Source organism: Alexandromys fortis, unplaced genomic scaffold, assembly GCF_014885135.2.
Source record: "Alexandromys fortis isolate MF-2015 unplaced genomic scaffold, M_Fortis_MF-2015_v1.1 scaffold_118, whole genome shotgun sequence".
In the NCBI taxonomy this organism is placed as follows: Eukaryota; Metazoa; Chordata; class Mammalia; order Rodentia; family Cricetidae; genus Alexandromys; species Alexandromys fortis.
Window position 1 is genome coordinate 1092543 of NW_026068010.1, and position 23404 is coordinate 1115946.

Here is a 23404-nt window from a genome sequence, read left to right on the forward strand (position 1 = left end):
AAAAAAAAAAAAAAAAAAAGAAAGCCATGAGGAAGAAAGCAAATGAATAGAAATGGGCTAATTTAAGTTATAAGAACTAGTTAGGAGCAGGTCTTAGCGATTGGCTGAGCTTTCGTAATTAACAAGACATCTCCCTGTTGGTTATTTGGGAGCTGGCTGGAGAGACAGAAAAGGTTTGACTACATGCTTGTTCTAAATCGCATCCACATCAGCAGCTTCTGAGCTGCCTGCCTTGTCATTTCAGCCCACACTTCAGATCAGCATTGATTGTTTAGAATGCTGTCTGTGTCTTTTGAGGCACGCTTGCCTCTGTGTGGGAAAACCTTCCCTCACCCTGCTTTTACCGGGAAGGTAGTGAATCGGCACAGAGAAGTTAATAAACCTGCTCAAAGCCACACAGCTAAATAAGCAGCATTGCTGAGGTTCAAGCTCGACAGTCCAGAGCTAAAGGCCATCCTTCACCCACTTGTCAAGCTGCCATTGAGTAAATAGCACTCAGGAGGCAGAAGCAGGCAGATCTCTGTGAGTTCTAGGCCAGTCTGGTCTACATAGCTAGTTAGAGCCCAGCTACAGGGTGAAATGGTATCTCAAGAAAAAATAAATAAAAAGATACTGGAAACATGAGTCAGCTGAAGTCCAAAGTCAAACTGCTAGTAAGTGGTGAGGCCAAACCCCCTCTCCCATCCCCCCCATCCCCACAAGCTTTCAGGACAGGACTGAGAACAGAGCCAGGGAAGCTGGATTCTGCCTATGTGTGTGGTATGTCCAACAGTTTCAGTGAGAGGTGGGAGACCCCAGTCCGGAGGCATCTGGGTTTCTGTGTGTGAGCACACGCGCCTTCCACCCAATGCTAGACTCTAAAGCCTCCAGGATAAGGATCGTATCTGATGCTGCCGTGTCTCCAGAGTCTATCACAGAGCCCGGCAGGAAGCAGACAAGAGAAGGGAGGAAAAGAGTGATGTTAGTCCAAATGACCGTTTGTGCAGCCGGTCCATGCCACAGCCCAGTGCACTTTAAGCTCATGAGTTTCTAATTAATCTTAGACTTACAATTTCCTATCTTCTGAACGCACCGTCTGACCTTCGGAGTGTTTATTGTCCTCACAGACGAGGGTAATGCCCCAGCAAAAAGTCCTGAGTGGTGGTGACCCAGCGTGGAAGCCCTCTGACACAGCAAGTACGGTGCTCATCCAATCGGACAAACAACAGCCAGGGTGAATATCGGCGAGGGAGCCACATCTCTGAAGTTCAGAAGCAAATGGAAAACAAGGAAAGGAAAAAAGACCTAGGAAGAACAAACAGTGGGTCCAGATGGGGTCCTGAGAAGCCCTGCCTCAGAACCAGGCGAGCAGACAGGGCTGTGCACTTCCTAGAAGCTCCTGAAGAACTGTGTGTGTCACACCCGCGTGTGTCTCTCTGAAAGATGACTTGTAGCTCTTGTGACGATCTCAAGAGCCGTGCAGGTCACAGCCATCCTGATAGCCTCTTTGCTTGCCTGTTGGAGAGAATGGCAGAGAGAGAGAGAGAGAGAGAGAGAGAGAGAGAGAGAGAGAGAGAGAGAGAGAGAGAGAACTCTGAGAAACCTGTTGGCTTCAAGGGACTGGGGCAAAAATTGAGTTGCTGCTGTCATGCTAGTCCCTACTGGTTTCTTTTTAAGAAGCTGAACAAAAGCAACTCATTTTCATATATGTTTACAGGAAAGCAGCAGCAAAGTGTGTGGTGGTGCACGCCCTTGATCCCAGCACTCCAGGGGCAGAGGCAGGAAGATCTCATGAGTCAGGGTCTACATAGGGAGTTCCAGGCCAGCTAGGGTTATGGAGAGAGACCTTGTCTCAAAAACAAATAAAAGAGTTTGAGAAAGATGAGGAAGAAAGGCCCCATCAGACAGTCCATGTGTCTGTGGTTTCTTCTCAAGACCATCCCACTGCCCTTTACCTGATATACTGAAAAGTGGGGTAAAGCCATCTGTCAGGTTTGTCCACCTGGGTCCTCAGGCTGGAACACAGTGGCAGGGATTTGCTCTGGGCACGGGAGCCCTGGGGTTCAATCTCCAACACATAGACCCAAGAAAAAGATTGCTTTCTTCCATTGAAATATACATAAACAGGTCGGGCGGTGGTGGCACATTCCTTTAATCCCAGAGAGGCAGAAGCAGGTGGATCTCTGTGAGTTCGAGGTCAGCAGGATCTATCTAGTAAGTTCTAGGACAATAGGACTGTTACACAGAAAAACCCTGTCTGAAAAAAGTCCCAAAAAAAAAAAAAGAAATATACATAAACAATCTCTAGTTCGACTTTCCCTCCTTACGTCAAGCAATAATCAGAATCAAAGTGTTTTATACAGCATCTGATGAATGGGCAGCGTGTCTCCAAGTTCCACATCCAGACCAGAAGGACAAAGATAAAGAATCTTCAAATATTGTAAACATACGGCACCAGGTTGGCATTTTCATTTTTTGTTTTGTTTTTTTGTTTTGTTTTGTTTTGTTTTTCGAGACAGGGTTTCTCTGTGGTTTTGGAGCCTGTCCTGGAACTAGCTCTTGTAGACCAGGCTGGTCTCGAACTCCCAGAGATCCGCCTGCCTCTGCCTCCAGAGTGCTGGGATTAAAGGCGTGCGCCACCACCGCCCGGCCAGGTTGGCATTTTCTTTCTTTTAGGTTTATTTATTTCATATGTAGAGTGCATGTCTGTGCACCACAAGTGTGCCTGGTGCCTGCGGAGACAGAGAAGGGCATCAGATCCCTAGGAAAGGAAGTTACAGATGGCTGTGAACTGCTGTGTGGGTGCTGGAAGGCAAACCAGGGTCCTCTACGGGAGCAACCAGCTGAGCCGAGCTGTCTCTGGTATTGTCTTTTTAAATGATCTTGCAGTGCAAAGAGAGGTTCATAAGGAATCACAGGAGGACAGGAAATGCAACCCGCTTTCTAATACTTTTTCTAACTGAATTTCTCCAGGCATTAGATTTAAATTCAGCTACTGGCTGTATAAACACAAAAAGGTAAAGAGTGTCAATCCATTTTCTTGAGAAAAATATAAATTCCGTGTAACTCCAGGCCAGGAGGCAGATTACGGGGGGCACGGGGTTGAGGCTTTTATTTACCTTCTGTTGATGCCTGTCACGATCTGCTGAGAAGGTAAGAAAGCATGGCCGATTATCTGGGTTCGTGGCAATCTCTAACTCCAGCCTTCAGAGACCTGGAGGCTTGAATGCGATGGTGTTGGCAGAGGCTAACAAATGACTCTGTAAATGGAGCAGATGACGTTGATGGATGGCATTTTACAATGAAGCATGAGTAAAGAGAAAATATTTCCTTCCCCTCAATTGAATTGTAGGTCCACAGTGTCTCTTTCCCAAGGAAACCAGAGGAAAACGTCGGGCCTGTGTTCACAGACAAGCTGGAGCAATGTGGGGAATGCGTGCTCTCTTGCTGTGTGTAGCTGTGGACACAGCATATGGGATTCTACAAGACCGGAAGTGTGAAAGGATAGAGTCGGTACTGAAGTGTACAAATGATCGAGTTGGCTGCACACTTAGCAAGAGCTCCAGGCTTGGTCTACAACCCCTCAGCTTCCCTGTCCCCTTTAATGAGTGACTCGGAACACAGCCATCTCTTTGGTGGGTGTGAACTATCTAGTTTAGTTACACATCTGCACTGTGGAAGAGAGGTGCACTTTGAAACATGTCATGTTTCATGAGTCTGGAACTCAGAGCATCGATATCTGCATGTAAAGAAATACAGAGGGCTGGAGAGAAACCTCAGCAGTTAAGAGCACTGGTTCAGGTCCCAGGACGCATAGAACAGCACACAACCTCTCTGTAGCTACAGTTTCAGGGGATCTGACACCCTCTTAAGTCCTCTGGATTTTCCTGCTTGCATGTGGTAGGCACATGTCCACACGCGAGCGCACACACACACACAAACACACACACACACACACACACTAAATAGCTAACTGACTAATTAACTAACTAAATAAATTATCAAAGAAATAGATAAACATGGCCGGTTCCAGTCAAGCCGGGGCCACCTCTAATGCTTTTCTTGTTTCTTTTTGGTATTAAGGATGGAGTCCAGTTTCTTCAGTACACTACCTTACAGTGTGCTCCACATAGCCCTTTTTCTAGTACCCTGTTATTGGGGAAGTCCTGAATCTGGAGACTCCAATGCCAGCTGTCAAAACACGGGCACACAGAGTACAGGGCAAGCAGTGACCCATACCACAGACAGGATGGCCAAGGTGACCCATTCTAACCTGCAGTTGGGATAGTTACTTAAATCAGACATTTATGGTGAATTTCTCATTTTTTTTGTTTCCACTATTTAAATGACCATGCAACAGTTGACATGCCATTGTTTTTTTTTTTTAATAAAAAAAGAATACATAATAAACTGGGAGGTGGTGGCCCAAGCCTTTAATCCCAGCACTTAGGAGGCAGACGCAGGCAGATCTCAGTGAGTTTGAGGCCAGCCTGGTCTACAGAGCAAGTTCAGGGAAAAACAAAAACCAACAAACAAAAAGAATACATAATATCTATTTCCTTCTATATTTGACTTTAAAGGACCAAATTATTTCCCACTGTTTAAATTAATGGCTACATGGGGTTAGAATTTGCCCAGTTCTCACCTTTGACACTTTCTCTCCCACCTAACTGGTTAGAAATGCTTTGTGAAAAATAACTTACTATCCAGAGAGCGCCCCTGTTTGCCAGATAAGAGATCCTGTTCTGCCATCCCAGCCGGCAAGGGCTGTTTAAGTTACTAGATAACAAAGTGATTATTGATTATATTATTATTTTTTTTTACTCTTCCTGATTCCCTGAAATCCAAGGGGAGTTTGTCAGACTAAGAATGATTTTTGTTAAAAAAAAAAAAAAGGGGGGGAGCTCCTTCTTGTGTTGTTAACTGGCCTGTGACAGATGGGAGCCCCGAGTTTCCTTGCTGCCCTTTATACGCAGGAGTAGGAGAGCAGAAAGTAAACAAGCCAGAACCCAGAGTACTCCTAGTAATCTGGGCTTCTCAGCGTTGGGCCCCAGCACTTGGAAATCAAATGGCAGGTCCTCCTGGACTCCCCTGGTAGCCTGATGTTGTTACCTGGGTTAGCATTCCCTTATCACGTGCTCATGCGGGCAGAATTAAGTGGAATTAGCTAACAAATTATAGAAAATTCATTCACCTTTAAAGGAAGCTGTTTGGTCACGGTTAGAGCAGACAGTGTTGCATTAAGACCCAGGTTAATGGTCCCGGCTGGAGATGGATCAATATGCCTTGGTTTTATTGCCTGCCTTTAATTGTTCTGATGGGTGAGCTGCTCAGTGTTCTGCCCTTGAGCCCACCTGAGAGGACACTAGTATCCCCAGGAGAGTCCACTAACCCATCCCAAATCCTTAGCTACCTGCAAAAACAACAGCTACAAAGGGAAGAAAGAGAATTATGTCAGTGTTGACCGACTGGGAAGCGTCAGTATTTATAGGTGTGTGGTCCATGAAGATTCAAATGGCAATAATTGGTCTGCTGTTTCTCCTGAATTGGGCATTTTTCCAGTTGCATAACAACCTCGTGATGGAGAGTATTTTCTAATCATTTAAATTAAGTAAAATTTAGTCTAAGTGACTGTTGTTATTGTTTTTTTAAATTCATTTATTTTTATTTTAATTCATTTATTTTATTTTGTGTGCATTGGTGTTTGGCCATGGCCACAGGTCTCTAGGAACTTGAATTATAGACAGTTGTGAGCTGCCATGTGGGTACTGGGAATAGAATCCAGGTCCTCTGGAAGAGCAGTCAGAGCTCTTAACCACTGAGCCGTCTCTCCAGACCAGTTCTTGTTCTTAATGCACAGTGTGCCTACAAATGAGCTTGTAAGGGTTTAAAATGCAGATTCCAGGGCTAGGGATGTATCTCAGTGGCAGAACACTTGCTTTGCGTACACAAGACCCTGGTTTTGACCTCCATCACAAAAAAAGAAAAAGCTAAACCAAAAAGCTAGGGTACTGACCCCAGCTCTCTGGAGGTAGAGGCAGGAAGATCAGGGGAGTTCAAGGCCAATCTCAGCTACCTAGTGAGTTCAAGGCCAGCCTTTGCTGGTTGAGTGCCTGTCTAAAATATATATTTGAGTACCTACTCTATAATAAGCTAGGATATTGTCAAGGCAGCCAGATTGAATTCTAAAGGCCCATCATGGTCTTGAGAGATGAATCAATGGTTAAGAGCACTGGCTGCTCTTGCAAAGGACTCGGATTCAGTTCCCAGCACCTACATGGTGGCTCGCAACCATCCAAACATAACTCCAGTTCCAAAGGATCTGCCCTCCCCCCTCCCACCTGGCCTTCTGACCTCCGCCTCTTGGCAAGCATGTAGCACACATACAGGCAAACCACTCATGCACATCAAAATAAGTAAATCATGTGTGTGTGTGTGTGTGTGTGTGTGTGTGTGTGTGTGGGCATGTACATGTAGAGGCCAGAAGAAAGCATGGGCCCCTGAAGCAGGAGTTAGAGGCAGTTATGAGCTACATATGGGGAGTCGGAAACAAAACTCAGGTCCTCTGCAAAAGCAGTATGCACTCTTAACTACTGAGCCATCTTTCCAGCCCCCAGAACACTTATCTACTACTGTGTTTTCACTCCTCAAAAGCAAGCACACGGTAAGAGTCTATGGGTATTTAATCAATAAAGAACATTGAAACCAATAAACCGTTCAACATACAGCAGGTTGAAGGAGACAGCAGGAGGGAGCTGCCAGTGTGGCGCACAACAGAAACTTGGAAGAAAAGAGAGGTCCCCAGGAGTAGGGCACAGTCAAAGGGGTGGGGAGGGGAAGAAGGCAGAGAAAGGACACGTTAAAGGAAGCATGCTCTAGAGGACTTAGAACAGAAGGCTGGGAGCAGGCAGGGATGATTGGACACTGTGCAGAGAGGTGAAGGAACCAGAGTTCAGGCAGAAGCAGGCCAGAGCAGTGAGTGTACAAGTTCTAGGGGAGACCACAGAGATTGGGGGGGGGAGACACGGTAGCAGCTAGTGTGAAACTCCGAGTCTGACTTCCTTCTGTTGTTTTCTTTCTGCTGCCCAGTGAACTGAAGGGGACAGAAGAAGGAAACCTAAAAGGATGGGACCAGCTGGCGGCTCGCTCCTGAAGAGCCAGCAGCAGAACTGGAACCTCCAGAGACCCTTGCCCTTATGGCTTCTTCTACTCACACACTAGAGCTAGTGGCATACGATGTAAGACAGTTGTGCAACGACCATTCATTGAGCTGCAGGTCTGTGCTGGCTAGTGTCATGCCAGTGAGACACAAGCTGACATCGTTTGGGAAGCGGGAATCTTAACTGAGAAAATGCCCCCACCAGAACGATCTAAGGGCAAGCCTGGGTGCATTTTCTTCATTGGCGATTGTTGTGGGCAGTACCATCTCTGGGCTGGTGGTCCTGGGTGCTATAAGAAAGCAGGCTGAGCAAGTCATGAGGAGCAAGCCAGTGGGCAGCACTCCTCTGTGCTGGTGATCTGAGAGCTAGGAGGTTGGAATAAACCCTTTCCTTCCCAAGTCGCCTTTGGTCATGGGGTTTTATCACAACAAGAGAAACCCTAAGGAACACAATTTGTTGTAGAGGGGTGGGGGTGGGTGCTGAATTATCTGGAAAATAATTTCAAATTTTCACTTATTGCCACGAGAAGTGTTTTGCCCCAGAAATCAACTGAACACACCTGCGATCCCATCTTGCTTGCTTTCAGGTCCCTCCTTCCGCCTGTGCTCCAGATGCTGAATCTGAATTGAGTCCCTGAGCAAAATCTCTTAGGCCTCTAACATCTGTGTTATCGCAGGTGAGTCAAAAATCAATCAAGAGGTGGTACTCTCCTTAAATATACACTGTTTGCTTCACTGGGCTTTCTCAACTCAGGGCATAATTTTGTTTTCACTCTCTTTTTTTTTCCCCTCTCAAGACAGGGTTTCTCTGTGTAACAGTCCTAGCTGTCCTGGCCTCACACTCACAGAGAGTCACCTGCCTCTGCCATGATTAAAGGTGTGTGCCACCACTGCCGGCCTCGTTTTAATTTTTAACAGCAAATAATTTTGAAATGTATATGGTCTTAAAAATTAGATTTCACATTCACCTATCTTTGCTGAGAATTACTCCCGCCTCCATGCCCACCACACACATGAACACAAAATGGTATACAATGGCTTAATTCTATCCTCTAGCCCAAACCAGCCTCTGGTGTGGCCACAGAACCACTCAGGAAGTGGGCCAGGGCTGAAGTGGAGTGAACCAGAGTCTCTCTGTACAGTCTGTGCAGGCAGAGGGTAAAAGAGCAGACAGGGGACCGCCAGTGTCAGCAGGGGCCATCAGTACAGCCTGCTAATCAAAGACTTTTTCACTGTCCACACTATAATTGGTTTACAGCTTTTTTTGTTTATTTATCCATAAGAGCTGCTGTTAAATGGCTCAGGCAGGCTCCTGCCTAATGGCTGGGTATCTCAGAGGCCTGCTGGAGGCGGAGGAGGCACAGGCGGCAGGGGATGCAGAGCGGAAATGCGGTTCACCTGTAATGGACTTGGCCACTCTGGGAGGCAGAGAGGCAGAGAAACGCTGAGTGATCTTGTTCGCTGGAGTTTCTGTAGTGTGCAACCATTAGCCAGTCAAAAACCTAAGAGTCATACCAAATGGTTATGGGATCTTTGTTTCTCAAGTCCCTTTTTAAGGAAGGAGATGGCAGAAAACACTACTTGTGAAATCAAGAATATGCCACAAACACCCACAGGCAGGAGAGGGAGGATCCTTTTTGCTCAGCCTGGGGGAATTATTTGTTTAGCTTTGTTTTCTGCCGGAGAGACACTTTCCTTTTTGCAAAGCCCAGCAAAAATATTAAATGGGAACAAACGAAGCATCGAAATGGAAGTCAATTCACCGAAATGCGCACAATTAGACCAGAAGTGCTAAGTAAACACTCTGGGGGTGACAGGTGAGGCTGAGTGGGGGGGAGAAAGGGGAGGAAGGAGAACAGCGAGGATCCAGCTCCGGGAGTGCCCAGGTGAGGGGAGGAACCAGGAGGGAAGGTGCCTATCTTTATCCCAAACTGGAGACACGCTCATAACCGCGTCACCAAGTCAACCCGCACGGCCACTTGGCAGATTATCTTCCAGGGTCAACACCCTGCGTCCGCGCCGCCCACTCTGGCCCTGTCCTTCCGATCGATGTGGCCACTCGCGGTCAAGGAGATAGCGTCGAGTCCCGGGCGGCCACCCTGAACAATAGACTCATTGAGGCGGGCCTGTCGAGATTAGGTGCACGGCGCCCCGGCCTTTCACTCCCAGGGCCCTCGATGGCAACAGGTGGCCCTTTTCCCTGAAGAAATCAGAGACACTCTCCCCTCTGGCCTGGCTTCCCTCGGTGAGAACCTGAGCCGGAGCTTGGGACTATAGAGGGTCTAGGCTCTCACGTCAGCACTGGGCAGCATGCAAACAAAATAGAATCCTAGGAGGGAAAGAAATTTCAGAACACAAAACCCGCATAATTTTTGTTTGCCTTTAATAATAGTTGAGACTAGCCTACTCCATCTGAATACACTTTTTCCACTAGGAAAAAAATATTAAAATGTTGCGAAGGTTTTAATGTGGTTGTAGTGTTTGGTTGAGTCGGGACACAGTGTAAATCACTTTCCTCTTGGTTGCATGTGCCTCCCGCCTGCTTTTAACAGAGGCTCTCTGCACCGATGCAAAGAGGCCCGGTTATTCCAAAACCTTCCAGTGGCCTTGGAGGACCAGGTCAAGGAACTCAATGAGTCCGCAACCTCTGTAACATCTGCTCCAGAGAAGGAACACGAAAGCCACTGGATCCGTGCCAATGGGGACACACACACACACACACACACACACACACACACACACTAAAGTGACCCTGTGAAAGGCAGGTCCCCCAGCATATCTGGCAGGTGGAAACCAGGCACAGGCATCCTTGAACCGGCAGGGTTTTAATTTCGTTTTCTAGGCATCCCAATCATCTCCTTGCCCAGCTGCGCTGTTTCAATAACACACAATGTGGGTCTTCTCTACAGGTAGATTCTACCGGGACTCCAGGGCAGCTGTCAGGGATCAGAAAACTCTGTTTCGATCCCTTGTCCAACCACACAGGTGACACTTTTCTTTGCCTTTGGCACATTTGGGAAGCTAGCTGAGTTACTCAAGTAGATTCCAATTCCTAAAATTAAATAACAATAGCCTTCAACTTAAAAAAAATGTTTAGCCACTGTGATTCCGCCCCCCCCCCACCTGAAGTTAGCAGTCTGCAAGCTAGAAGTATTGGGAGTACAAACACAGAGGAAAAGAAGCTAAGAGGATAGTTTCAGCAATAAAACAAAAACGACAGCTTCGGGCTTGGAGAGCTGGATTCTGAGAGCATCTCTCTAAAAGTGTTTTCTTCAGCAGCTGAGATATGCAACCTTACAGTTTTGCATATCACAGTAGTGAGCTGATATTTACATACATTATTAAAAATACAAGAAAATTAAAAGTTGGGCATGGCGCCTTACACCTGCAATCCCAGGTCGAAGGAGGACAAAGATGAAGGCTTGGGGGAGTTTGAGGCCAGCCTGAACTACATTCGTGAGTTGCAGCCGCGACAAGGCTACAAAATTAGACCCTGTCTTAAACAAAACAGACAAAATAAATCAAAACGAGCAAACAAACAGAAACCCAGAAGGGGGACGTAAGCATTTCAAGTAAGCGCGATGGAAGGGGTTCTGTAAAAGAATAAACATTCTGATATTTTTTGCGCGCCCCGCTTTGGAGACCTCCGCCTGCTGTAAATGGAGGAGGGCTCAGCCGACTGAGAGAGAAAATTGAAACAAATGTAGGTGTTCGCGGGTACCTGGGCCTCCTTCTTAAGGCAGTCCGCCAGGCCAATAATGGCCCCGGGCTGAGCCACGTGGGGTGCCTCAGAGCCTATGGCACGGCGGCCGGCTTGTCTGTGCCCCGCCAGCGCCTGGTCCCCAGGACAGCCGTGGGGAACTGTCAAAGCGATCTGGACAGGAGTTGGGAGTCCATGAGCTGCACAGCGCCAGGGCCTGGCTTGCAGATACCAACTCGGGGCGGCTGCCCCCCAAGTGCCGGCTGCCACCATGAACGGTGAGGAGCAGTACTATGCGGCCACACAGCTCTACAAGGACCCGTGCGCATTCCAGAGGGGCCCGGTGCCAGAGTTCAGCGCTAACCCCCCTGCGTGCCTGTACATGGCCCGCCAGCCCCCACCTCCTCCGCCACCCCAATTCGCAGGCGCCCTGGGAACACTGGAGCAGGGAAGTCCCCCGGACATCTCCCCATACGAAGTGCCCCCGCTCGCCGAAGACCCTGCGGTGGCGCACCTCCACCACCTCCCAGCTCAGCTCGGGCTCGCCCACCCGCCCTCCGGGCCTTTCCCGAATGGAACAGAGCCTGGGGGCCTGGAAGAGCCCAGCCGCGTTCAGCTCCCTTTTCCGTGGATGAAATCCACCAAAGCTCACGCGTGGAAAGGCCAGTGGGCAGGTAAGCCTGGCTTTTCTCCCTTTCTCTTCTCCTAGTGTAGACTCAGCTGCCACTATCTCCCTTGGGCCTTTTCCGAGTTCCTCTTCCACCTGCAGGGATAAAGCAGGCTTAGCATAAACTCTGGCGGGGCCAACAAGTCCATTCACCTGGAAGCCTCTTCTCCACTCGGCATTCCTCCTTCCTTGCGAGTGTCCTAAGCCTTTCTTAACCTGGGAACCGGCTCCCACTCCCAAGAAAGCCGAGGCCTACCCAGGTTCAAACCTTCTTGAACTCTCTGGATCTTTCTGCAGCGGGAGATCTGGAAGCCGAGGACTCCCAGGTAGTGGGCCCCAAGTTAAAAGCAAGTCTTCTCTGACATAGGCTGGAACCCCTTGGGAGCCTCAGGCCCCTTCACTTCCTGGCCCTGTGCAGGTGCTGGTGGCCTTATTAAAGAAAATGGGCCTCCTGGGGCCAGCGAGTAGAAGAAGAAAAGCAGAAAAGGAAAGAAAAATCGCATCCATCCAGGCCTGCCAAGGGTCCGGAGGCCCTGGAGTAGAGTAAGGGGTGGGAGCGAACAGGAAGAGACTGGGGCGAGGTGAGGGGCTCACCGAAAGGCGGCTCCCCGAGCATGGCAGCTGGGAGAGACGTCTGGGGTGCCAATTCTTTCTGGACCAACCAAAAGGGGTCGAAGGGTCTTCTCGCGCTGTGTCCCAGGAAGTACATATGCAATAAGAGGCCTCTCCTTCCTGAAGTCCGGCTCAGCGAAGCAAGACCCCCGGGTTTCCTTAGCTCTGGGCTTTGCCTGCTTTGTGCCAGGCCCTCCCTGGCAGCGGAGAGGCGACGCAGAGCAAGCTCTAGGTCCCTTCCCTGCCGGGTGCTGGCAGCGAATTCGCACGGGGCCTGTGCCCGCCGCTGCACAGTGTTATCTCTTCCGGGCTGCAGCCACTTCTGGTCACACCTGTACTGCAAATAGCAGCCTTTTCTTTGCCTTCCGACTGACTGTCAGGAACCACGGGTTCAGAAGCTGGAGTTGGCATCCCCTGAGAATTTTCAACGTCAGGTCTTCAGGGCCTGCCTAAGGAGCCTGACTCGGGCCCCAGGAGCAGCCAAGCAAAGCTCTGGAGAGGGTCTGGGGTAGACCAGGCTCACCAAAGTCTCAGGGGACACCCAGCGAGAGCAAAAATCCTGACTTAAGACAAGACAGGGCTCAAACTCTTCCTGAGGACATCTGTCTCTCACCTCTGACCAATTCCAAGCAGATGAAGCAGGTAGATGCTGCAGAGGTGTCTCAAGGCCAAGGCCAAACGTCGCTGAGACCCGGTTCTTGAGCTGCCCTCCACCCAGGGGGTTCTCAGTCCCTAGTTCTTTGCCAAGGATTCTGTCTTTTGGGGCTCCCTCCCGCAGAGCACTGGAATCTCTGGCTATCCGCTTTTGCGTTGGACTAAGGAAGAAAGAAACTAGAGAATAAATTCTGAGGGCAGGCCGACAGCTTTTCCTGTGCTTGGAAAACTCTTTGGAGAAGCCTTCGGACTGCAAAATTCGGGCGCCAGAAGCCTTTGCGGGTCCCTTCTGACCCTCTGCACGTCCGACTCTGGACTGGCCGCCCCTCTCTTCTTCCGGTGGAGGCCTGCAGGGAGCTCCAGCCGGCTCCACTTCGGAAAAACTGTCAAGTTTAGCGAGACCACCTGCGTGTGCTCAGTGGGGTTTCACAACCCTTGGAAAGGGCGCGATGACCAAAGGGCTCATAGTCGAAATACAAATACTAATGGCGATAGCCACTTGAAAATAATTGGACCTCAAAGAACTTCCCCACTGGCCGGTTCTACTCCGAATCCCGAGAAAAAGTCAGACTGGGGAAATCGGAACATTTTCTCACCTGCAGATTCCAACTTTAGTTTCCGTCCTCTGCTTCCTCTAGCCGGACACAGATCCCTATAGCTTTTTGCTAGGGCTCGGCAAAGTAGGCAGCTGAGGGCAGGAGTCCGAGGAACCTGTGAGTTACATTTATGAAACCGAGATTGGCCTTTTTAAATGATTCGAAAAGGGTAAGTCTCTTCTCTCTCCTCTTTCGGGGAAGGCCTGTGTGGTTTCTGAGGTGTTCCCGGGGAGAAGAGCTGCTTTTCAAAGAGTGGTCTAGGGGCCTCAACTCAACTTCTGGTGCCTCCTCTTGGTCCGTCCAGGAAAATAATTCCTTGCCCTGACTGCTGTCACGTCCCTCGCCTCTGTCCAGAATCAAGTCGGCCTTGGCCTCTTCGATGAGCTTTGGTGGAGAGCCCTAAAATAGTGTTCACAGTCTAGGCATTCGGGTGCCCTGCACAGACCTGGGGAACACTCAGTGGTGTCACTGATTTCCTGGAGACTTGGATTTGTTGCTTGCTTTAGATGAGGGTTTGGAGCTAGGACTGACAAGCCCCGTGGTGATCTATCCCTTTTCCAGAATAACTCTGAGTTCCTCTTCGACCTGGTCTCTGCCAATATTGGTGGCACAGCACAGAACGGGTCTCCTGTGTGATCTTTCCTCGCCCTCCCAAAAGTATTTCTTCTTCTCAGAGGCAGGGTACTAACTAAAATTAAAGTAACAATTGCCTCTCAAGGTGGGGCTAATTACAATATAACCATATTTTTAAAACAATATAGGGAAAAAAACTAAAAAAAGTTCCCTCTTCTAATATAAAGTCCTTAGTTCAATTCACCGAACCTAAAATTTAAAAAAAGAACCAACTTCCCAAAGCTGTGCTCCCACCTCCACAGGCACATTGCAACGCTCATACGTGCATATCCTACGCACAAAATAATAAATATTTAAATAAATAACGATATGTTAAAAGACATAACAAAATGTTCCCATAACTTAATGAGCGCCATGTTCTTTCACACTGCAATCTGTGTCCGTTAGTGAGTCATTTTCAATTCATTTAAAAAAATATGTTTCGAGACCAGAGCTCAATATTGCTGTTGCTGGCCTGGAACTCGTTATGAAGACCAGGCTGGCCGCCATTTGCCTGCCCCTGCCTCTGCCTCCTGTGCGCTGGAATTAGAGACTGCACCACGATGCCTATCTTGTAAAAAATAATAATAATAATAATAATGATAATGATAATTTAATGTGTTGAGTTTAGCATTATTTTAAGCTAACGAAACAGTGAGTAAAGAGGAGAATTAGCATAGCGTGTGGTAAAAGCATAGTCTAGAAATGTTTATCGGGTCTATAGATTCCTGTAAAGATGGGATAGTAATCCGAACCCTATTTCATCCAGTCAGACTGATTTGGGTCAATGTGAGAAAGTTTAAAATCCTATGTTTACAGCATATTATTGCCTACGTAGAATGGAATCAATCAAAGTGTCTATTGTGCGCATTTTAATCATTTTAACATCCGATAAGTGAACTAATTTTGAAACAACAGACCCAAGAATGATATCGAGGCGCGGCTGTGGCCTAGGAGAAAGGGAAGATTGTGGTGCAGCCACAGTAGGCTCTGGAGCGAGGGGCTGCGCACGGTCTGACCAGTCGCGATCAGTAGGAGGGCTATTACTGGGCTGGGGATAAAATATTTGGGCTGCATTGTGCCCCGGGGACCGCACTGACGACCGTGTCGCCCACAGGCGGTGCGTATGCAGTGGAGCCGGAGGAGAACAAGCGGACCCGTACAGCCTACACGCGGGCGCAGCTGCTGGAGCTGGAGAAGGAATTCTTATTTAACAAATACATATCCCGGCCTCGCCGGGTGGAGCTGGCAGTGATGCTGAACTTGACTGAGAGACACATCAAAATCTGGTTCCAAAACCGTCGCATGAAGTGGAAGAAGGAAGAGGATAAGAAGCGAAGTAGCGGGACCGCAAGCGGGGGCGGTGGGGGCGAAGAACCAGAGCAGGATAGTGCGGTGACCTCGGGCGAGGAGCTGCTGGCGTTGCCGCCTCCGCCACCTCCGGGTGGTGCTGTACCCCCAGGCGTCCCCGCTGCAGCCAGAGAGGGCCGGCTGCCTCCGGGCCTTAACTCGTCACCACAACCCTCCAGCGTAGCGCCTCTGCGACCACCGCAGGAACCTCGGTGAGGATCGCAGGCTGAGGATGAGCGAGCGGGTCTAGGACCCCGAGTATGGATGGACGCGCTGCGTGTGGGCCCCTAGATAGAGAGGGGATGGTGAGTCTTAACCTGGATGCCACTCAAGAACATTCTTGAGGGCACATGCCAGTTGGGTATAGCCGGGAGAGATGCTGGCCGACTTCCGGAAAAAGAGACCTTGGATTCTGAAAACTTTGGAGACTGTGATTGGCCAGGTCTGCCTCTGTTGGTCGTGTTCCTCTCCCTGTCTCCAGGGCTCTATCCTGGGACCTATTTAGAGGACCGGACTCAAAACTGGTGATGATGGAAAGAGGACAAACGTGATCATTAGCCTAACGTCCAGTGGGCGGGAGAGCTGGGCTGGGTGCCTTTGTTTGCCCAGAAAACAACTGCCATTACTGGGCCGACTATTTTAAGGTTAAGAATAATGAAAACGAACTGCTTGAAGTTTCAAAGACGCAGTGAAGTGTGTGTTTCTTCTAGCCATCCCTCCCTCCACCCCTCCTCCCTCCTTTTGCCTTGCTTCCCCTCTGCTAGATTCTCCCCCCCTCCGCCCCCCCCCCGTCTTTAGCCAAATATTTCATTAACATCCATTCTTCAACCTGCACTCTTTTCTTTGAAGATCAGAAATTCTTCACCGACTGGACCTGAGGGGAAGAGGAAGCAAGAGTCCTCTCCTCATGCACCTAATGGGACCTCCTGGGTCCTTAGGGACCAAGCTTGCACAAGGACATTTGAGATTTCTATTTAAAGTGTGGATATCTTCCCAAAAGGAAGCCCAGGTGCCACAAACTCTTCACAAAACCCTGATGTGATTTCTACACCGTATTTTGAAGGTTTGGGGGCGGGGGGGGGGGGGGCTGGTTGTTTTCGTTTAAAGCTTTAAAATTAGCCGTTCTTTGCCTACGTGTCTGCCGTTTCCAAGTCGGTTGTTTCTTTCAAAGTCTGAACCTTATGTTTAGGTTGTTTGTGGAAAATGCTTAATAAATATGAATTGCATGCTAGGTAACGAAGACAAATTCTCTTGGCCTGATTTCAAACCTCCCTAGAAGATGGTGTTTCCCTCTCGTTTAAAAATGTAACTAGCAGTTTCGATTAAGAATCATTCAGCTTCAAGCTGGGTGGTGGTAGGACAGCTGAGGCCAGGGAAGCAGCGGCACTTTTAATCTTAGTACTGGGAAGCAGAGGCAGGCAGATCTCCAAATTGGAGGCCAGCCTGGTCTATGGAGCTAGTTCCAGGACAGCCAGAGACTGCAGAGGAACTCTGTCTTCAAAAAAAAAAAAAAATAAAATAAAACAGCTTTTCTAACAAAAATGTTTTGTTTTTGTTTGTTTGTTTGTTTGGTTGGTTGGTTGGTTTGAGTGAGTGAGTGAGTGAGTGAGTGAGTGAGTGAGTGAGTGAGTGAGCAAGTCTCCACCCTCAGAGACCCAGCCCAGGAGTGCCTTGAACTAGCAAAATTGGCTTCAAACTCGTACCCCTCCCTGCTCTGCAGGCAACTCCAGAATAGTTGCTTTAGTGGCACCAATGCCTCTTGAGCACCCCTACAGTCTAAGTCTGAGATTCAGGAGTTACTACTTTTATTTCTTTCCTACACAGAGCGATATTGGGCAGTCTTATTTGTTTACTTGCCTGCTTAATAAGTTGCCCTATTTCTCAGAAAGTCACAACCTTGTAGGAAGACACTCTCCTAAATCCGGAAGGTGAATGTGCCCTCTCCTGGTGGAGGCTACACACTGGTTGGGCTCTGAAGTGTGACAAATCTACATTGGAGATATAGGAACAAAATGATTTAAGCCTGGTGGTGGTGGTGGTGGTGGTGCACGTCTTTAATTCAACACTGGAGAGGCAAAGACAGGCAGATCTCTGTGTGTTAGAGGTCAGCCTGGTCTACAGAGCTGGTTCATGGACAGCCAGGGCTACCCTTTCTGAAAAGAGAGAGAAAGAGAATGAGAGAGAGAGAGAGAGAGAGAGAGAGAGAGAGAGAGGAAAGAAGGGAGAAAAAGGAAGGGAGGGAGAAAAAAAAGAAAGAAAAGGAGAGAAAGAGAAAAGGGAAAAAGAAAAAAAACTTATTTAAGTTCTTCTCCCATTTTGAAGTGGTGACAAAATTTTGTGCTACCTTATAGGATTGCTGCAGGGTTTAAATTAAAGACTATAAATGGGTTTAGTTTACTATCTAGAAAAGCATGTAACTGCTCATGGCCATTTCCCTGGCCACTAGCCTCTCCCAGTCTCCAGGGGTTCCTGGAAGGCCCCCCTTTGGCAAAGCCCCATCCTGTCGATATGATTTTTACATACCCACTGATCTTAGATGAGCACTTGTGGTTTTACAAAAATTCCCTCGTTGCCACAGCAACCTCCTCCAGGTGCTTCTTCCTAGGATGCTTCTGTAAGGTTGGTGGAGACTGAGAACTGTCCAGTGTCCAGATGTTTGGGTTCCAGAGTAAACCAGTCTGCTCTGAGAGTCTGAGAACCTGAGATCTCAGTCTCACTCCTGGTATTGGCCGAGTTGCAGCTTCCTCACCAGGCTCTGGGATATGCCCGAGGGAAAAAGGCATAGGCTGGCAAGGGTTTTGGACACAGGGGTTTTGGACACTGGTAGTTGTAAGGCAACTAACTGGTTTGCTCTCTAGATCAGCCAGAAGAGAGATAGCTCATTCTTTTCCTCTTGTGAGCAGGAGGGTCAAGGTCTGGTGGAAGGAGCTGGGATACCTGGGGCATGGGAACACTCTAAAAATAAAACCATCTGGTTCCCCTGACCTTGTATCTCCCATCCCCTTACCTATGTGTGGCCTCAACGGAGTCAATTCTATTTCCTCCTGTATTTGGGGCCCATAATGAAGATGAAAGGAGATGGCATCTTCTGGAGGGCTTTGGAGGAGGTCCAGCACACATCTTTCAGCATACGTAGTATAGGAGGTGGTTGCTGTCCCTTAGTTCGATAGAAACCTCTCTTTGGGATAATCCTCAAGAAAGTAAGAGAAAACAGGACTCTTCAGAGACAGCAGCCTCAAGCAAGGGGAGAGCTGCATTGGCATAACCTTGGGTGGCAAGATGATTCGGGTCTTCTGGCACTGGGCTTCCACCTGAGTTCCAGGAATTCAGCAGCCTCCCAGAGCTGACTAGCTGGAAGGTGCAGGGTAGGAAAAGACACACATCCTGGCCGCTGGGGATGTGGGGGTGGGCTCCAGGCGCTGGGAGTTCCAAGCTCAAGCCTGTGAAGAAGTCTGGGTTTCCGAGAAATGAGGCCTTAAGGATGAGAGAATAGACTGGGGGGGGGGCACGGACACGACTGTGGGGACCTGCCCACCTCCCTCTGCTACTCTGGGGTTTTGTGTGCTCCAGTCCTGTAAGGAGCACCACTGAGGGTGAGTTTGGAAAGTGTTAGAGGAAGGTGTGTGAACCCCTGAGCGTGCCTGCCTGTACCTCCATGCCCACCCCCTCTTCTCCCCTTCTTTTCCCGGGGATGCCCTGGCAGGATCCACCATGTACCTGACCAGCCACTCCTCTTGAATTTATCAGTAAAGTGAGAGACCTTCCTGAATCACCGATGTGTGGATCAGTCCTGAACCACACTGACAGTGGTCAAAGTGGAGCCCTGGAGAACATTGCCAACTTCTTCAATGTGCACCCTGACCTGGAAGCCTTTGGAAACGGCAACCTGACTCCTCGACCAGAGAACCTGAACTCAGGGATTTCTGTGGTTTTTCCCAAGCCCTGTGAGTTCCCAGTCCAAGACCAGAATGAAGGCGGCATGGGGATAAAAATAGTAGGAGTGGTACTGAGAACATACTGTCTGAAAAGTATCTATGCACCTGCTCTAGGGAGCTCCCACCTAGAACCGCCAGACTCTTGTCCTGAACTGGAGTCCCTGCTGTGTTTGCCCTGGGGACTCAGGATTATCTGTCCTAGAGGGAGTAGGGCTTAATCAGGCTCACCAGGAATCTCTTTTGGAAGAACAAAGGCAGCTTCCACTTCCCAAATCAGCGCTGGGGTCCTGAACTGGTAAGGTCACCTCTCCACACCCTCTCCAATTAATCCAGCCCCAGTGTCTAAATCTGAATGAAATTCAAGTGTTGCTCTTTCGAGTTAGTGAATTCTACCTGTTACACTTCTTTTTAAATATTAACATTATTTTACTCTCTATGTATGGGTGTTTAGCCTGTATGTATATATGTATGCCAGGTGTGTGCCTGGTGCCTGTGGAAGCCAGAGGAGGGCGTCAGATTCCCTAGAACCGAAGTCACAGATGGCTGTGAGCCACCAGGTGGGTGCTGAGAATCAAACCCAGTTCCTCTGGAAGAACAGCCGGTGTTCCTAAGCATAGAGTCATCTGCTAGCCTCTCCTATTCTAGGTCTAAGATACACACCCCTATCAATCTCTCTCTTTGAGTCTGTGCCTCTTTAGATAGCCATGTTTGTATGGTTGATGTCTAAGGGTGAGCGCTATGATTGTGCTGGCCTTCCTTACCAGTGCCCTGTCCCTTTAAGAGACAAGCAGTCCAACTTTGTGTGTCTGGATATGCCTGCATACCCCACGTGGTGTGTTTATGTTTATATGTTTACTGTGTGTCCGGTAGGTTGCCATAGTGACAAGGGTCAGGCGGCACTAAACACCCAAGGCTGCTTTCCTATATGCCTTTTCCTTTTCTCGTCCTTCCTTTCTTCTTATTTACTTATTTGTTTATTTATAGACAAGGGCTCACTCTGTGGTTCTAGCTGGACTGGAATTCTGTATGTAGACCATGTTGGCCTTGAACTAACAGAGATCTGCCTGCTTCTGCCCCTGCCAAGTGCTGGGATTAACAGTGTGCACCACCATGCCTGACCCTCCCTCCCTTCCTTCCTTCCTTCCTTCCTTCCTTTCCTTCTTTTTCTTTCTCTCTGTTCTGGAGATGAAACAAAGGATTGCGCTCACCCTGTGCAGATTTTCCAGCACTGACAGTGACCACAGCCCCAACCCATTCCACTTTCTTCACAGATGGCTTCTCCTGCCTTTAAAACTGTTCAAAATGTAAAGAACTGAGACAATTTTCACCAGAACAAGCCATCTGTGGTATTCTACCATCTTCTACCAAGGTTTCAACCCTGTGTCACCTGAGTAATTTCCAAATCTTTTCAAGAAAATTCGAGGTCACAGCAACTACCAATCATGGCCTTAACAGCATCACATCCAGGCGGCCCAGAAATACCATGACTGCGAGGGTCAGGAAAGAGCAGAGCTCTCTGTACTCAAGCCCACCTCTGTCAAGCTAACGGGAAACTGAGGTAGGGCAGCAGGAAGCAGAAAGCTGTCCCTGCAGGGACAGGCAGTAGCTGGAGCCTTCTGGACATTTATCTCTGTGGATAGATCGGAAAGCGTAGGAGGACAGCCAGACACAGTGGGAAAGGAAGGCTAAACAGTGGCTCCAAATAACTGTTCCCAGGGTGAAAGAGACTGACTGGCCAATCAGATCTGGTCTTCAGGCTTCCTCAGGGTCTTGGATGTCAATGCAATTTCAAAGCTGTGTTTGTTTATCAGTAGGTGAAAGGAGCATGACCAAACCTTATTCCGACATTTTCACTAAAATTATTTTCTCTGATGTTGAGTGTAGCTCAGTAACTGAGCTCTTGCCTAGCGTGCACATGTAAAAATTCGTCTATATTTTGGGCTCTAGATGAGATGCCATGAGTTTTGAAAGCACAGACAACTCCAACTTTGAGCTGTATTCTACAATTTGACTTCAAGGAGTTGAATTGCCTAGAGTCTTTTCCTAAAGACTCAGGCAATGAAAATATATGTTCTTTTGGGCTGGGGCTAACCCAGCCTAGCTTGTACCTGGGTTCGGTGCCCAGCATTGAAATTAGATCGATCACATACGCATGCATTTGGAGGTGTTCCTCTTCACTGTAACACAGGGCGCTCTTCAAATGTATGGTGATAAGATTGGCTATTCCTATGAATGAACTCTATTCTTATCTGAATGAATTTTTCTTCCTGACTTCTCTGCCAGACCTGATCATGAGACTATGAGGTTTGAAAACATCTTATCTACTATTTGCCCATGTTCCAAATCACTTAAGAGGTTCACACAGCTGAATACATCTGGGAATGCTTTTTATATTACATGGAGTGGTTTCCATCCTTCTTTCTTTCTTTTTCTTTTTGGTTTTTTGAAACAGGGTTTCTCTGTGTAGCACTGGCTCTCCTGGAACTCACTCTGTAGACCAGGCTGGCCTCAAACTCACAAAGATCCACCTGCCTCTGCCTCCTGTGTACTGGTATTAGAGGTGTGTGCCACAACTATACGACCATGAAACCGTTTCTACTTCAGGAAAAATAAATAAGTACATATACAAAAGGTATCACCAAAAATTGAAAATGTGAAAAGCCTGTATTTATTGGATTCATTATAATAAACGCATACATACTTTATTTGGACTTAAGGTTGCAAGAGGAAGTTTCTAATAGGGAAATGCAATGCCCCCCCCCCACCCCATATGAGTGGGCTCCTCCACAAAGACCCAACCAAACACCAAGGCAAAGATATCTTTCAAGCTACCATTTGCTCTCAGATTCAGTGGAGGAGAAAGGGAAAGACCCTGGGTCACAGGGAAAAAAAAAAAAAAAAAAAAAAAAAACAAAGATTTTCCTCAGAACCCTGGACAGGGCTTGGCTTCCTGAGCTGTGTCCGTTATTTATTGCCCTTCTGAAGCAGGGCAAATAACTTAATCCCTTTGGCCCTGTCTTTGACCCCTGGAATTAGGGCTCTTCTCATCTTCTGTGATTGTTGTGAAATAGTTTATGTGAAGAGTAGAGTCCACTGGAGTAGGGCTTTCCAGAAGCATGCCGTCCCTCTGAAAGCTGAGGCCTCGCCTCTCCTACTCGATACGTGGCAGAGCGTGGTCCAGCGGGCCCCAGGGGAGGCAACATTAGCAATGCCATGCAGACTTTTTTTTTTTTAAAGGATCTTCTGTCCACCTCTGACGGACACCTGAATCTAATTCAGGATCCAGGCCAGAGTGTGTGGCCTACAAAGTGACATGGGTACTGGCCAGACCCAAGCAAAGACATGCCTACAGATGGCAGAGCATTGGCACACAGCACACACGGCACCGGTACTCACTTCCTGTGGCTTTGCACACAGAACATGCGTGCATCATCTAATTCTGGGGTTGTCTGGTGACTTCGGGGATAGAGGTATTTTGATGATGTGGGATTGGCATAGCAATTCTTAGGACCCCAAGAGTAAGAGATTGTCCCCTGATCTCACTTATAAATCATTTCCTTGGCTGTTAGTCTATCAATTGGCTTTCAGTGTGACTAACAGAGACCACCCAAATAACAGGGCCTTATACAGAAACAGTTCATTTCTGTCCTACATGGGAGCCTGTGGCTAAGTTGCTTCGAGCTGTCTGGGGCATGGCTGCTTTGACCTTTCCTTCTAACAACCCTGTGTTGTTTGTTCCGCCCAATGCCCCGTGCTGTGCTCCATTCCAGGCACCTGCTTTTCAAGCAGTAGGCGGGGAGGAGCAAGGATGAGGTAGGCAGAAGTGCAGTCCGCGAAAGACTAAAAGATGATGTGAAACCCTCAGATCCGCCAATGTGCGCCCTTACAGAGCAAAGGGGCTTTAGAAGGATGATGAGGCTAGGGACCTTGAGGAGATTATATGGACAGTCAGCAGTGGCAGTGAGAGCCATTCTCCAACTACAAAAGCTTGGATCTGCTAACCAGCTGAGCAACACATAGCAGCACATTCTCCAGAAAGAACATTCTCCTCTTGACTTAAGCCCTGGGGGCTTTGTTTTGTTTTGTTTTCCTTACTGGCCTGGTTTTTTTTCTTTTCTTTTCTTTTCCTTCTTTTTCTTT

General features: G+C 48.3%; 2 protein-coding genes across 2 annotated transcripts in view; both read left to right on the forward strand.

The window, feature by feature from the left end:
* The first annotated feature begins 11053 nt into the window (after positions 1 to 11053).
* Pdx1 (pancreatic and duodenal homeobox 1) lies at positions 11054 to 15610 on the forward strand. The gene is made up of 2 exons (XM_050161971.1): positions 11054 to 11512; positions 15097 to 15610. Exons 1-2 carry the CDS (start codon positions 11110 to 11112, stop codon positions 15543 to 15545), a joined length of 852 nt encoding a protein of 283 aa, XP_050017928.1. The 5' UTR covers positions 11054 to 11109; the 3' UTR covers positions 15546 to 15610.
* Positions 15611 to 19104: 3494 nt separating this feature from the next.
* LOC126513491 (uncharacterized) overlaps positions 19105 to 23404 on the forward strand; it is a 23982-nt gene continuing 19682 nt past the window's right edge. The window contains exon 1 of the mRNA XM_050161903.1: positions 19105 to 19273. Within this exon, the coding sequence (XP_050017860.1) occupies positions 19105 to 19273 (169 nt within the window). The remainder of the gene's footprint in view (positions 19274 to 23404) is intronic.

Excerpts from the sequence above, each read along its gene's own strand:
- Pdx1 (XM_050161971.1), top strand. The coding sequence starts at position 11,110 with ATGAACGGTGAGGAGCAGTACTATGCGGCCACACAGCTCTACAAGGAC. Across the intron at positions 11,513-15,096 it reads GTGGAAAGGCCAGTGGGCAG|GCGGTGCGTATGCAGTGGAG; the intron begins GTAAGCCTGGCT and ends TGTCGCCCACAG.